Consider the following 15891-nt stretch of genomic DNA (forward strand, 5'->3'; position numbering starts at 1 on the left):
TTGGGTTAGCATCAGGATTCAAATTAGGAAGCGACAGCCTCACTAATGTAACACACCTGCCCTGACACACAGTGGAGTGACTTGTAGAGAAAGTTGATTGGATTGATTGTGGAGGCTGCTGATTGGATCCCAAAGAGTCACAAACAAACAGCTTCAATCAGGACACTTTCGGCTCTGCTGCTGATTAGTCCTCTCTGACGTAAACACAGCTCACCTGATTCTGCATGATGTGTCAGAATTTTGGTTTGGGCACATCTTGACCTTTGTGTGCCAGGTGAAACAAGGCACCAATCAGGTTGGGCTCCTTGACAAAGAGCAACACGCAGTCGCCCAGTGGGCACCTGTGGTGCCGAGCAGCAAGCTAAACACAGGGAGTCATAGGGTCTAATCTCACTCTGCGACTAACCAGGTACCAGCAGGTGGGAGTGCTGCAGGCGCTCACCTCGTGCTGAGAGCTTCATTGCAATGCGCTAACTCACAGCCAAGCACTTACTGTAAATTCCAGGTTGAATCACCAAGTAGCACATTTGCAACAATACTGTTGCCTTTTAATTAACCTCCTGGGTCCGCACTGCTTTTCAAACTTTTTTTGCAGGAGTCCTTGAAAAACACAAACAAAATATAGCTTAAACCTCCAACAAAGGTAAAAACAACTGATAATTGTTGATTGATGTATAATCACTCTAAAATACATACATAGTCCTTTTGAGATCACAAAACCTGGCCTCTTAGTAACAATATAACCATTGCTATTCTGACAATGAGGAAAATCCAGTTAAATATCAAGTCATAATATCTAGCTTTTTTACATACAAAGCAATTGTCTGGATGTGCAATTACACATATTTTGCCCAGTTATTATTTTTTTCAGTGTTTAATTGAACGAATAACGCATTGTTCATAACATGATACTGTCAAACAGACATGTGGAGAAATCTTGATGCAGTTCTGTGGTACCATGGAGCCAGTCAGAAAGGTAAGCAGGACATGCAGTTTATGATGAGTAGCTATAACTGCAGTTCTCATTTAATCCTTCTTATATCTTTGGGCATACAGCGACAATGTGTAAAATATTGCCCCCTATCGGCTATTATGGGAAACTCTTAATGTAGGTGAACAGCGACCTCTTTTGGTAGCCAGTACTGATGCAACTGTACTAAACTACTTATGTGAAAGAAAATGCGTTTAAACGTTTAACAAATACAGTCATCGTACTTCAGTTGCCCTAACACACTGATAGCTCGTCGAGTTCAAATCAAAATTTAACTCCACTGTTGCTTTTCCGTATGCTGTTGGAAATTTGAAACTTCAGGTGTAATGTCCAAGCAAGTATTTGTCCGTTTAATTGATTCATTTAGCAGAAGCTTTTATCCACTTGCACTTGGGACAACAGAGTCGGCAAAGGGACCTTGCACAAGAGCCCCACGATTAAATCACTCAAACGACCGTGAGATGATCTATTCACAAGCACGTCGCCCCGGTAAAGTACACACCGGCCAGCACAGCTATAATATTAAGGCGATCTATGCCGTGTTTAAACTTAAATAAATCAAATATTTTACATGCTTGATTAAGACGTAAAGCTTACTCACTCATACAATTTAACTACCAACCATAACAACCACCAATACTGGGTAATATTTTAAATAAACCAACATTCCATTATCTTGTTTTTCACCAGAATGATAGTCTCCGTAGAGACCTACAAAAATTGCCATAGCCGACTATATTTCAAGTCGTCAAGGCGGGGTATTGGGTAAAGTTTTCAACTAGCAATAATCGCGCCTCGGATAAACCTCATAGGCTACGATACTGCCACTGCGCAAAGCTACAGAGCTACGGGTCGGCCGGGAACGCCAGGCGCGCCCACCGCTGTCCCTCTCACGGGTTATGCATTTACATCACTTTACGGGTCCCGCTTATTTACGGCATGTGGTGTTTTTTTTAATGCTACGCCAGAGACAGTGTAAAATTTATTAACTGTGTTATAAGAACCTCACGTTTTACTTAAAAATGTTCGCGTTGAATGGACACCGGTGCATCATGGGATTCCGGAACACAGCATGGCTTTAGCATGCGCTTAGCCGCGCGTGCCGGTTTGCGTACCGCCCAGGGGTCTGGATCTGAGTCGGTTGTGAAGCCGTTTAGAACGAAACGAAAAGAGCCAGGTCGCATTTCTTGTGGGTTTCATTAAAATACGGTGGTGGGATGTTTCATGTAAAGAAATATGGTTCTTTGACTGGTTAAACGCACGACGCAAAACGTTAATCTTACTAAATGTTCCACTACAATAATACACCAGAAAAGCGAATTACAACTTGTTCGCTTCACAATCTACAGCAATTAAGTGTAGATTTCCGGGCGGTCCTAAAACGCGTATCTTTTAAACGGTGGACTAAAAAAACTACCGAGTCCATTTCCGCGACGTGTCGCTGATACTGTTTAAATTTTGTTTTCACAATATAAATACAGACATTCCCCTTCTGCACAACGGGTAGCATAACGGGTCTGTATTGTAGTGCAGTTTTTAACTCTTTAAATCTGCGTTAAAGGAGGTTACAGCTTTTCTGTTGGAGGTCATTTGATTGTTTTCCACGAATTCCATTTTGGAAGAAATGTGTGTTTTATTCATTAACTTAATTTACTTCAAAGTCACAATCGGTGACAGGGTTGGCAAATCTGGTGTGACGCTTTCAGACAACGCTCAGGCAAGAAACGGCAAATTTATATTGTTCCATTATAAACCTAAAATTAGTATACATCACAAGGGATAGGATAGTTTGTAAATACATGTAAATCAATGTGCAGACTTGTCTCGAATTGAAACAGCCAGCTGACCAAAGTTAGCGACGCGTGGAGGTGTTTCTAAAATAATATTCAAACAATTCCATTTAATCGATAAATGAGATTTATTCAATGTTACCCTAATCCTTTACATAGCTCTTGCTAAAAAGTTGTTTGTCACATTTGGTGGGTGCACACATTTCTCGTTTTTAGTAGGCCTAAGATTATTGGCAAATATTCGACTGAAGTCAGCACAAATTAAGATTCAGTTGGTCATATAGCATATATATCTATTTTTTTACAATAAGAACGAATTATAATCATCCGTTTATAAACAATTTTCTCTTTGTGTAGTTCTTAGATTTTTCAGTTCATTCACGGGTCGTGGGAAAAGATCATGGCTTTGTTCCAGATAAATCTGTAGATTTACTAAACGGAGCGAATGTCTCAAGCACTAACTTACCAGGTTAATTTCATATTCTGTTTAATGGCATTTACTTTGTCCCTGTTCGCCCGCTGAACTGTAAAGATTATTTTTTTAAGTACAAATTAAGCATAAGAAAAAAATCCAAATGTTGCCAGTTTTATTCATAAAACCTGTCATGAGAATTATTTACAACATACGTGCATTTAAAAAGATATCGTAGTATAACAAGTGTAACATGTTTTGCAAAAAGTAAAAAGGGTAAAGTAAGTGAAAGGTCAGTCACAGCAAAAAGGTGTCCGACCTATTGTAACCCCATTTGTGATTAATAAAAACGTGGTTACTTTTAAAAGTTTGTTGGATGCCAATTATAAGGTACTACAAAGTATGTATATTAGGAATTTGTGCCAGTGTCATCCCTATTTACGTGCTTATAAGTTAGTACGGTACCATTTTCTTGTAACCTTAGATGGCAATCTCACACACAGAGTAGTCTGACTGTAGAAAGATGATGACAACGTGAATTAAAGCGAAATCGCGAGCATTTCCGGCAATTTTAGCACCCAAAAAGGAAGAGAAAAGGCGTGCATATGGTCACCGAACCACATGGTCGTCACCGTATTATCATCTTGGTTCCATGCCTCGTTACTCCATGTTTCTGTCCTGTATGTAATAAGTGACCCCTGTAAAAGTATTATTAGATGCCTATACTTGTGTAACAGTACAAATGTTTAATGAAGTGTCTAATATAAAAATAAGACCTTGCACGTTACTGCAAACCAGTACACATGCGTTATGTGCGGGCTAGTGAATTTCTAAAGGAAAAAAAAACTAAAAAGAGAAATGAAAAGCATGCTGGGAAATATGCAAATATAAAAGGAAGCAACCAGTCAGCTATCATTCATTGGCTTGATGGTTTTACAAAAGACTGAAGAATTTCAATATCTAAACAGTGCATTGAGAACAGCCTTTGTAAAATATATTTATAGTTTTCTTGAATGTTAGCAGCTCAGTTACTTTGAGTGGGCATTTTTGAACCAAATTAAAATGTAAAATGTTCAAAAACCAATGCCTTAAATAAATTACTTCCGACAGAGATAAAACTAATCTCCTTAATTACAAATTAAAGTTTAACTGAAATGAATTATGATTTAGTCAATACACGAAATACTATGTAGTTGTCAGTACAGAAAATTACAGAGTTTTGTGTAGTGTGCTGTGTTACTTGGTGGAGAGCGTGACATAATACAGGGGAAAAAAATGAATCAATCTTTGTCTCTGAAAAGCCAAATATTAAGACAGTGAGACTTTTAGAGTGCAATGTTCACGAAGATCGAGCCAAAATAAAGAGTCAGTCAGGGGCTAAAATGATTCCTCAAGAGGTGTGACAACACAGGCCAGAGCAGAACAGTTACATCTAGCTGAATAAAAGGCAGATGAGAGGTCCTGAATGTGCTGAGGCAGAGGAGGACGGCCAGCGGGGCCGAGACCACCAGTCATGTGGCGGCTATGTTCTGGTTGCACTCTGGTGTCACGAACTGCACCTTGGGCATCATGAGGGCGGAGTTGTTGCGGCGCATGGAGTTGTTCTTGCGCATGGAGTTGCGTTTGCGCAGTGAGTTCTGGTGCGAGAGCTCGCTCTTCTGCATGGTCTGGATGAGGATGAAGGGCTTCTCGTCCAGCTCCCGAGCGCTGCACTTCGGGGTGGGTACCTTTACCGTGTTGCCGAATTTGGAGTAGTCTACGGAGTACACTCCCTCCTCTTCGGTGACGATGGGCACGAAGCGGTGCCCCCACTGGATCTCCTCCGCCACGTAAGAGGTGCGGGCCTGCGTGGTGATGCCTGTGGTCTCCACCACCCCCTCCAGGATGACGATGACCTCCAGGTCGCTACACTGCAGCTCCATGGCTGACAGGTCATACAGGGGGCTGTCCTTGTCGATCACGTGGCAAATGATGAGGGGCGCCAGCAGAAACATGTTATTGCTGTAGGCAGCGCTCTCGGTCTGGATGTCGATCTGGTGGATGGGGATGACCTCACCCTCCGGGGTGGTGGTCTTGCGGACCACCTGAAGGCGTACAGTGGCTCCGATGATCATGCTTTTACGCAAGTCGCCCACACGGATCATGAAACAGAGGCGGTGGTTGCGCACGGCGATGACGGCGTTGCGGCTGAAGATGAGCGTCTCGGCACGCCGGTGCGACTGCGCCGTCTTCATGAAGATGCAGCCCAGCATGATGGCGTTGATGATGAGCCCGGCTATGTTCTGCAGGATCAGCACCAGGATGGCGGTAGGGCACTGCTCTGTGATCATGCGGCCCCCGAACCCAATGGTCACCTGGACCTCAATGGAGAACAGGAAGGCTGAGCTGAAGGACCTGTGGGTGGAGACAGGGGTCAGAGGTCACCGAAAACAGGTTAAAACAGGGGAAGTGGAGCTGAACTGCACAAATAAGTCAAATATCAAGGCAGTGATGACACATTAGTAATATCTAACGTCAAATTATATATCCATCACAAGGAGAGAACTTACTCACGTTTGCTTCCTTGAAAGGAGTAAGGAGTTCATTTTGTGCCAAAAGTATTAATCAAAATTTTGAAAACTACAAGCTAATTCTGAAGTATCAGAATGAAAATATACATTGCAAATCAAAAAAAAATAGAATAAAATTGTTTTTTCTTCTTTTTTTTGCTTCTGGATTTTTTCCCCAGTTTACAGCAGGTACCGCTGTCACGGAATTGCATGTGTGCTGTTCTATAAAAGTATACTTTTATTAGAAATCGGTGTATGCAACAGATATTTTGTGTTCATAAAATGTCACCAACCTATCCAGTTGAGTAACTTTCGCTATTGCTCCAACCCGCTGGGCCCTAGCCAGATTATCAGACAGCCATCTAAATTAGTTTACAAATAACATTAGACCAACAGAAGCCAACGGGACACAAAATTCAAACTTCAGTACAAACTTCCACTTTGGGTTCACGGTTCAGTGCAATTTCTTTATAGCAGGGAAAACAGGATTTTAAAATTATTATTAAAATCGTTAACGCATAATAAAAACAATACCCCCCCCCCCCATCCTTGCTGCCACCCTCACCCCAACTATATTAAAATATATATATAAAGAACACTGCATCACATTTCCTCTACTAGAAGGGCACTTCATAATGGCACCCATTTCCATTGGACGGGTACCCATGGGGGTACGTTGAGACCACTGTAAGGGCACCTTATAGGGCACTGCATGCCAACAGCAGCAGGTAGCATGGCAATGATGGCATGGCTTGTTGAATCACTAGAAGGGCATTCTTTCACATTCTGGCTCTACAAAGCACATCATCATGCTGTCTGACATGAAGGGGGCAGCCTTGGTGGCACTCAGTCATGCTTGTGAATGTCAGCCAATAGCTGCAGTTTTGCCCCTCTAGAGGAAACTTTAACGATGTTTATGCCCCCCCCTCCCCCCCCTGAGTTCACCAGTGATTAAGACTGTGCCTCAGCCACATAAATTCCATAAAATATGTGAAGATGTGCTGTTGGCTAAACCGGTCAGTCTGTTGCACATAATTTGTAAATTAGTTTATTTCTTATTTACACCTTTCGAGTAGCATAAAACTGACCTATCGGATTTTTTTGGGATGAGTGGGTGGAGCAGTAATTATTCATGTTAAGGGGCGATTTAGGTAATTAACTTTAAGTTAATTGCAGTGGTAATCCTCCTTAGTCCATGCCAGTCCATGCAATTTATTTATCATTTATTATTCCAGTCCGGTAACTTAAGAGTGTCGGATTGACTAATCTAATAAAAAACAGATGAAATAACATGAATTTGAGAATCATATTAGTCCTGCTGTGAGAATCCAATTATCTATGTTTACTTAAACATTTTACCACAGCGGAAAATCAATTTTTAGGAAAAAAAAAAAAAGAAAAAGATTCTAATAAGTTGTGCCATAGTTCCCCAGTCAACAGGATTACATGCTTCTATGAGTTTATTTAATTATAAGATACTCGATCGTGATGAATGCGCCCGGGCATGGTTTTGCATAGCAAGGTAAGTGTACTCACTTCACGTTGGTGACGCATTGCTCGATGCCAGCTTTTCGGTTGGTATCCAGGTCTCCATGTGCGAAAGCTACCAGCCACCAGCCCATGGCAAACAGTAGCCAACTGCACAGGAAGCTCATGGTGAACATGACCAAGGTGAAGCGCCATTTCAGATCGACCAGGGTGGTGAAGACGTCCTGCAGGAACCTCCCCTGTTCGCGGATGTTCTTGTGCGCTATGTTGCAGGAGCCGCTTTTGGCTATGAAGCGCGCCTTGTTTATGCGGTCCCTAAAGACAGGCTTTCGGGGTATACGGGAGACGAGCCCCGGCAGCGCAAACTCCTCGGGGATTATGCTCTTTCTAGGCAACATAGCTGCTACATAGTATATAAACTCCTACAGAAACTTTAATGCGACTTCCCAGGACAACTTTAATTCCAAAACAGAATAAATTACTACTGATCTACTCCAGTCTTAATTCATAACAGCAAAAACATCAATTAAACTATGACACACTAATGAAGATGTAAACAAAATATAATTAACAAATGAATTTTACACAGTCTATATTTGGATTACTTACTCATAATAGTTGTATATTTTGTCCAGGGAAAAGTCGACCTTTAAAATCTTTAAAAGATCGGATTACACTAAATACGACTCAAATTGTTTACCTCCAAAAGATAATGTGAAAATACATCCATACGCGTTTTAGAATAAGTTCTAAAGAAGGGTGGGTTTACAGGAGTTTTCCGTACGAGCCAAATCCTATTGACGTACAGGCAAGGGGCGGGATAAATCACACTTTAACTAACCCGTGCTTTAGTCTTTGTTTTGTTCGTTGCGTACTGTCAAATTTAATTGTGTATAACTTGCACTCCATAGACAATTTTTCTCTGATTCAATGAGAAGCAAATTTGGTTAAAACAACGCCATAAACGAGGTTTAGCGAGCAATTATTATTACGTACATCCAGGTGCCGAATAATGCTACTTGTGCAAAATTACATTTATTTTGTCGCTTCTACTCAAAAATTTTACAATTTTTTGAGAGTAAAGTTTATCAGTAACATTTGAAATATTGACAATACCCTCTTTGCTCAACAGATGGCGCCAGTTCGCATCAGACGGTGTATCTTAGCTGACGGCTGTCAAAACGGCGGTCTCAAAAAACTTCTAGCGTTTAGAGTGGCAAATAAATCCACTTTATGGATATGACGATATAGATAGACAAATATAAACGCAAAATAACAAAACTGAGGCAAGCATTTCTAATTCAGTAAAATACCATTACATACAGTAGGTCTACCCGAAATCATTTAGTTTACATAGTTCTATAGGCTACTAATTTCTCGTACTTGCGGCTATTAGTAATTATACTGTTGTATAATTCTTCCTGAAATATGCAGATATTCTTTTTTAATGGAAAAACGAAACAGCATAACCCAAATAAAAAATAAAAAGTGCAATCAATACAAAAAGTAGTTTAATTAAAAACGAATTCACTTTACAATAACGACAGTAGTTATAATTCGAACGAATTGTGTAATCAGTTCAGCTTGTTCCAGTGAAATGTATTCATGAGATATGAATGAAATATTAATTTGAGCCACAAACTGCAGTTTTATCACAAACCACAAAATGACAGTTTCACTCCCAAAGTGCTTTTATTAGCAGTTCAAGTGTTTAAAAATGAGGCACACAGGATATTGTTCTTAAATGCCATTTCAATGTAAAAATAATTACATATGTACAGTTAAGACAGATTGAAATATTAAAATTGCTATAAATCAAGACAAAATTTAAAAACGTGAACTTATGACGACATGCAGAATATTTCACAATTACGACATCAACTGTTGAGCATTTTCCAATGCAAGTCCAATGCAAAAAAACCTAGTAATAAGATGTCATGACAGTGACAGTTACAGATTAAGAACAAAGAGTGTAAAGTAATTTAGCATCACTGTAAATTAATTTCAGAAGAAGGCTACAGATGTCAGACATTTACAGGAAGGACGGCTGGCTTTCTCGGGAGATTATACAGAGTACGGCTGAAACTGCTGCAGTATTAGACCATGTATCACTCTGCAAAATATAGGCTGCATGAAAAGTGAAACAACTTTTTACAAATGCAGTCTTTATCTGATATGCACGGGCAAAGTTCCCTGAAGACTCAAAAATCATTCGCATCTAAAGGGATTTTCAGGATTCATGGTTTATTAATTTATTATGTACTTATATTTATGGGAATGGACCAGACCATGTCTTCAGTCAGTCCGTTCGTCCGTCCATCCATCCCTGTACCCGCTTGTCCTATTGACGTTCGTGGGGGGGTCTGGAATCTATGGGTGGGGCCCTAACCCATCTCACACACCATTCACTCGCACAACATTCACTCACACATACACATCTACGGACAATTTAGTAGCTTCAATTAACCTCCGCAAGTTTTGGGACTGCGGGGGGGGAACCGGAGTCCCCGGAGGAAACTCCATGATGACACAAATGCCTTCAGTCATGCATTACAACTATATACAGTAACTTATCCTACTAGGACTCAAGGCATGTTTTCAGGGACGACACAGTGTTATATTGGCCTCTGTCTAAAGTAGGAAGCAAAACAGAGTTTCTGAGAAACGTGACAGAAAACAGCACTCCTGCATTTTTTCACTTGCATGGTGGATTTCTATTTCATGGTAGCAAATGGCCGCAAAGGTACACTAGACAGTACCAAAAAGCGTATGATTACATGTATTTTCTGCCTTAAAAAAACAAGCTTGAGTTTTGAAATTTAAAACATTAAAGGTTTGTGTCTAACCTAAACATACTGAATTTCGATTCAGACTGAGATTCCCTTCTCAGTGAACAGTTTAACTAAAACAGCAGCCAGTAAAACATTTTAGACAGACGGTGCATATTTGGACAGACCCTCCAGGTTCAGTAGGTATGGAAGACAGTGTTTGTACAAATTCAGGATTAAACTTTTGTACACCATCTGTACCGGCTGCATATTTCTTCAGAGTAACAGTAAAACACGGTATACAACTTGGCAAAAGTAACAAAAATTTGAGTACGAAAAGATTCTAAATCTGTATAATAATATTTATATAAAACATTTAAGAGTCAAACAGTCACTCCTCGGGGAGGATTTGAGGTTTCGGCTTAGGTGTCCCGATCTTCCTTGTTTGTGAGCCACAATATCGTGTGAATTTTACGCCGTGACATAATCCCAGAGTGGGCCGGCGGCCGTCAGGGTCACGTGATGCGTCTGGTAACCGACAGGCCGACTGCTAAGCGCTGTATTGAAGACAGGGGGTTTACATGTCGGCCCGTACGAAGGACGCAAACAGGCCATCCTCATCCTCCAGAAGGGTCTCAGGCTTGTCGTACTCCAGGATGTTGCCTCGTTTCATGACGATCACCAGGTCCGCCGTCAGGATGGTGTGGACCCGATGCTGCGGGACACGCGTGTACACAAGCCCAAAGGGGCACACGCACACACAGAAACACAGAACACCATTAGAGAAGTCCTCCACGACAGTGTTAGCCTTGCGCTAGCAGGCTAACAGGCCAATCTTTTGGCTTAAATTCCTTTATACTTGCTACTTCTATAAATTAACTAAAACAGAACCTACATGGGTTGCCCGAAAGTGTACACAATGTATAATAAAACATTCTCCTCCTTCTATTCTTCAGTAAAGGTGCTATACCAGACATGGTAGTACTCAAAAGCATTCTAAAGTTGAAGAATGGTGGTATGAATCTTCCATAAGAATGTAAACCCTCAACAAACGAAGGCCAGAAGGAGCCAGGAAGAATGAACTCTGTGTTAATGCAATATTTAGACATCAACTTGGGACTTAATTGGCTGTAAAAGGCTACATACAGTGGTGAGAGTATAAGAGCATTCCATGGTGATGAAGGAATGGGACGGTGGAAAGTCAAGAGGGGGGTTTGGTTGAGTACCGACCAGGGCCTGAGCGTTGGTGGCGCGGGACAGGACGCGGCCTGGCTACTTGTGTGTCCTCACTAAGACGCTGAAGAGGCTGTCCTCCTGAGCCAGCAGGCTGACCGCACTGTCACACTCCACTAATATCCCGGAGGAGAACACTAACACCTGCTCAGCCTCCAAGATGGAGGCCACCAGGTGCTGCACGAAGAGAGATGCACACACAGGTGGACAGACAGGTAGAGGGATGGAGAAGAACAGAAGAGAAAAGGAGTGAACGCAGGAGGAGAACTGCCTCTTGTGGCATGCAGAGTTTAGGCCTGGAAAGTGCTTCCATGAAATCACAAATATATATATGTATGTATGTATATAAGTGTGTGTATATATATATATATATGCGCATATGTGTGTGTGTGTGTGTGTGTGTGTGTCTGTGTGTGTAGAGTGTGGCTTGTCAGGATACACTTTTGGTGTCCAGCTTCAATTTTTTAAATGTTTTTCCACCTCTCCTCATGACACATTACCATCATGGAAGCATAACTCGACCAGAGTCTGATGCTCTGAGTCTCAAGCATAAAAAGCCACCTGAATGTACTCAGGGAAATCCTGTGGTAAAAGACCCACGATTCAAAGCTTGGTTCCAATTCAAAATGTAAAGTGAGCACAATACAGGGAAGGAATCGGAAAGGTTAGACACAGATGATGGAGAGTGAACTGGGAAAAGGTGGGAAATTGTGACTGTAGGAAGTAGGAAAGTGGCCGAGGGCAAATGCTAAAGTGCTGTCACAGTTTAGCATGACAGCAGCGAGGACAGGTGACAACCATCTCAGCGTGACTTACAGCGATGGTGACCACCGTGCGGTCAGAAAAGGCCGTCATCACCACCTTCTGTAAGATGTTCTCCTGCAAGGTTAAAATATAGATGGGATTAATAACCACCTTTCAAAACCCGACTTATCAGCGATTAGGCCACCAGTGAACTGGCAGCAAGAGTCCAGCCGCCGGTTGTTAAACCCATAGCGACGTGGCTGCTGGGAAAACTGAAATAACCGACAGATGACCAAAGAAATATTGACTGCCTAGATAAATTAGGTCCCAAGCCATGGGAGAAGAACATGAAGATCACGCTTATAGCCAAACAATTTAATAGGATTTACCTGATTTCCATAACACTGGAGAATCTCCACTAAAGCTTAAACTAGGAGTATAAGAAAAGTATTTCATAAACTGAAATAAATCAAGATACAAGAATAAGATTAAAAACCCACAACTAAAAAAAAAAACTATAAATATTGCTATGAAAACTAACTGAAACATAACAAAAACAAATGTTGTTCATTTTTATATAGCGCCTTTCAAAACAGAGTCGTCCCAAAGCGCTTTACGGGGTTGTGTTGCGATACATGAAACAGAAGTAGAGGGAGATACAGAACGAGGAAAAAAGGAAGGAAAGAAATTGACTGAAGAAAGCCAGATGAGAATGGAGGAGAGAAACCAAAAACTCCCACGTAAGGAGAAAAAAATCCTCTGGGGGTGAAAGGTCAACTGGCTGCGCCCCCCCCCCCCCCCCCCCCCCGCCGAAATACTAACATAACCAAAAACAGAGAAGAGTGGACATGCTTGCTAAAAGGGAGGTATATGCTGGGATTAAGGATTAAGACAAAGTCCATCAATGAGTCCGTTATTCATGTTGGCCTCTGAGAAGTGGCCAAGGTCTTTTCTCCACGTTGGGCTGAAGGCCGCACCCACCATGATATAGTTCGTATGGCCCATTCGTGATGTCACCCCTCCGTGGGACTGAACCAGAATATATCTTGAAAATAAAAACTAAGAAAACTAAAACCACATTTATAATAAGTAAAACAAAACTAGATTTCAAACAATTGAAAAACAAAATAAATGAAAATAAATAAAAATGATCAAAGCTACATAACCCTGTTTCACACAAAGGTGAATGCGCCATGGCAACAGCAGAGGTGCTCTCACCGTTGCCATGTCGATAGAGGCCGTGGCCTCATCCATGATGAGGATGCTGCTCTTACGGACGAAGGCCCTGGCCAGGCAGAAGAGCTGCCGCTGGCCCACACTGAAGTTCTCGCCTCCCTCTGTCACCACAGCGTCTGTGATACAGGTACAGTTAGCAAACAATTTCTCAAATTATGTAAGTAATGCATTCCACAAACCCTTACGTGAGTCAAATGTTCCATAAATCGGATTCCCACACCATTCAAGATACCTTATAGCACAGTGTTTCCCAACCCAGTCCTCAGGGACCCAGTCCATGTTTTTGCTCCCTCCCAGCTCCCAGCCAGAGAGTCCACATTTTTGCTCCCTCCCATCTCCAGGGGGAGCAAAAATGTGGACTGTCTGTGGGTCCCCAAGGACCGGATTGGGAAACTTTGTTATAACAAAAATCACATATGCCAAAAATATACTAGTAATATATACTTAAAAACACATATTAAATAAAACGATAAAGTGTACACTTACAGGTGTATATTGCCTTAAGTGCTTTCATCAGCTCTATGTATCTTGTATATTAGTATATTTTTTGCGCAAGTCCACATTTATGTAAGTCGGTTTACGTAAGTCGGGAGCTGCCTGCACCATATTTATTGATAAGAAAATCATTCCTCCTCCACTGAGCTTATAGGGTTAACATACAACATGGCTCATCCTTATTTGTGTTTGAATTCTCCGATACCCAGGTGATGTTACAGAAACATCCCCATTCCTTTCTCCTGAGAATGATCTGCCCAAGACCAATCGGTCTACGGCCATATTTACCCAAGCCCCCAGGGAGTGCCTTGACCATGTTCTTCAGCTGGGCGATCTCCAGCGCCTCCCACAGACGGTCGTCGGTACATTTGCGCTCAGGATCCAAGTTAAACCTACCATATCATATATGATTACTCTTATTACAAAGTGATTTGGGAAAAGGGGTTTGTCTTTATTAGACTGGAAGATTTACAATAAAAAATAAATCAAACTTAGGTAATAAATAAACCACTTAATGTAAAATTATTATCCTACATAAAAATAATGAGAAATACTGCTGGCTTTAAATACCATCCCATGTTTACAAAAAAATAAAGACACGCACTGTACAGGTCATTCCTCTAATTTAACTGGCGACAGATAACACAGCGAATAACCATAATAGGCAAAGCTCATATCTGGATAGTTAACGGCTAATATATTCTTTTCAATGTGCACTAGAGACGAGATTCTAACAACCGTGTCTGGAGAGGTCAGACAGGACTGCCTCCATTAATTATAACCAACTGGAGGACTGCTGATGCTTCACCACAAACCCTCGTGGTGTCAGCGAGATCAGAAAAAAGGGCTCGAAGGAACGATCCAAGTTTGAGGTTTCCCCACGTGCGAGTGCCGTCTAGGTGCATTAATGCTGGGGTTTATGCGGTTAGCTGATAGCCGCGCGAGAGTCCGTGATGGACGAGGTGAGCGCTTAGCGTTAGCGAAGAGGCCTGGCGGAAAACACAACCTGGACTGATGCCAGTTCAACTGGGGTTTCTGGTCGTTTCATAACTTCCTGAGCAAAGGCAGAGAGTGTGTTTGTTATGGACCCAAACATTTGCGGCTACCGGGGTCACCGCGATCACATGATTACGGGCAAGCGGAAAAGGATCGGAATGGAATGGAATGCTGCAAATAATCACCCAGGGTCATCACTAGCTCCAGTGGCTCAGTGAATGGTGTACTGCGCTTGCAAAACGAAGGATCTGGGTTTGAATCGCCAGGAACACATGTAAATTGTAACCTGTGTCTTACTGTACGTGTAAGTATTTTTGAATAAAAATGTCAGATAGATTAATAAATTTATCTATTGGTTTACTGTGTGTGATCATGGCTGTATATCATAGAAGCAGACATGCTAACGCTCTGCCTGTGATCCCCATAACCCCCCCCCCCACACAATGACACACATACCGGATGGATCCGCTGAACAGAATCGGGTCCTGAAGGATGATGGAGAGCCGGGAGCGCAGTGTGTGGAGCGGCAGCTTGCAAATATCAATGCCGTCGATGACGATCTTCCCTGATGGATGGTAATAGTAGCATGACAGACATTTATATCCACTGTAGGCTGGTTATTTATACATTGCTTACTGATACGGGGCAAATACTTCAAGTGCTTCCTTAGTAAAAAATCTTTTTCCTGTATGTGAGTATAAAAGATGATTGCATTGTTCGATGCTGACATGGTGGATAAATATTGTCAATGCGTTCTCGCTGACAGGACTGTACGGTAACAATGCTCTCCGACATACCGAAGTGTATCCAGGCGATGGTCTAAATCTTTGTGACGGTACACAGCAGTACTGCGAGCCATTGCAATCGTGTTACATAATGTTGCCGCGGGAACTGGCTAGACGCATGTAACAGGCGCGGAGCTGAATATAGAGAAAGGGCTGCGACTGGTGTAAACAGCCCCCACGGTGCTTGGAGCGGGATTTATCTCGGCGGGCCGTGACTCACGGACACCCACCTTCAAACATGTCCACCATGTTGAAGAAGGCCAGAGACAGGGAGGATTTCCCACTACCGGTGCGTCCGCAGATGCCCACCTGAAAGGCAGACGACGTGTGGGTGGGCAGGTAGGGGGCATTTGTGAATCGCCAGGACCTATGATCAGAGAGCACTCATACACCGGCCGACAGCC

The 15891-nt window shown here is 42.1% G+C and overlaps 2 protein-coding genes and 1 non-coding gene across 10 annotated transcripts in view; all 3 read right to left on the bottom strand.

Annotated features, from left to right (window-relative positions):
• Positions 1 to 1689: 1689 nt before the first annotated feature.
• Positions 1690 to 1830, bottom strand: LOC111833327 (U4 spliceosomal RNA). Its single transcript, XR_002835736.1, has one exon. It is a non-coding gene; the product is annotated as a U4 spliceosomal RNA (small nuclear RNA).
• Positions 1831 to 3351: 1521 nt separating this feature from the next.
• On the bottom strand, positions 3352 to 8086 carry kcnj8 (potassium inwardly rectifying channel subfamily J member 8). The gene is made up of 2 exons (XM_023791277.2): positions 7279 to 8086; positions 3352 to 5587 (listed from the first exon to the last, which is right to left on the bottom strand). Exons 1-2 carry the CDS (start codon positions 7626 to 7628, stop codon positions 4705 to 4707), a joined length of 1233 nt encoding a protein of 410 aa, XP_023647045.1. The 5' UTR covers positions 7629 to 8086; the 3' UTR covers positions 3352 to 4704.
• An 817-nt stretch (positions 8087 to 8903) lies between these two features.
• The window catches only part of abcc9 (ATP-binding cassette, sub-family C (CFTR/MRP), member 9), a 30360-nt gene continuing 23372 nt past the window's right edge, over positions 8904 to 15891 (bottom strand). For 7 of the 8 annotated variants that reach the window (XM_072699478.1, XM_072699512.1, XM_072699642.1 and 4 more), the window contains 7 exons: positions 15718 to 15796; positions 15159 to 15267; positions 13995 to 14098; positions 13194 to 13327; positions 12048 to 12110; positions 11229 to 11408; positions 10574 to 10713 (listed from right to left, as the gene is read on the bottom strand). In XM_072699478.1, the coding sequence (XP_072555579.1) occupies positions 11271 to 11408; positions 12048 to 12110; positions 13194 to 13327; positions 13995 to 14098; positions 15159 to 15267; positions 15718 to 15796 (627 nt within the window). In that variant the 3' untranslated portion in view covers positions 10574 to 10713; positions 11229 to 11270. Of the gene's footprint in view, positions 10714 to 11228; positions 11409 to 12047; positions 12111 to 13193; positions 13328 to 13994; positions 14099 to 15158; positions 15268 to 15717; positions 15797 to 15891 lie in introns of all 8 variants that reach the window. The other variant, XM_072699605.1, reaches the window with a different exon arrangement.

The sequence above is a fragment of the Paramormyrops kingsleyae genome, chromosome 1 (genome assembly GCF_048594095.1).
Source record: "Paramormyrops kingsleyae isolate MSU_618 chromosome 1, PKINGS_0.4, whole genome shotgun sequence".
NCBI classification, from domain to species: Eukaryota; Metazoa; Chordata; class Actinopteri; order Osteoglossiformes; family Mormyridae; genus Paramormyrops; species Paramormyrops kingsleyae.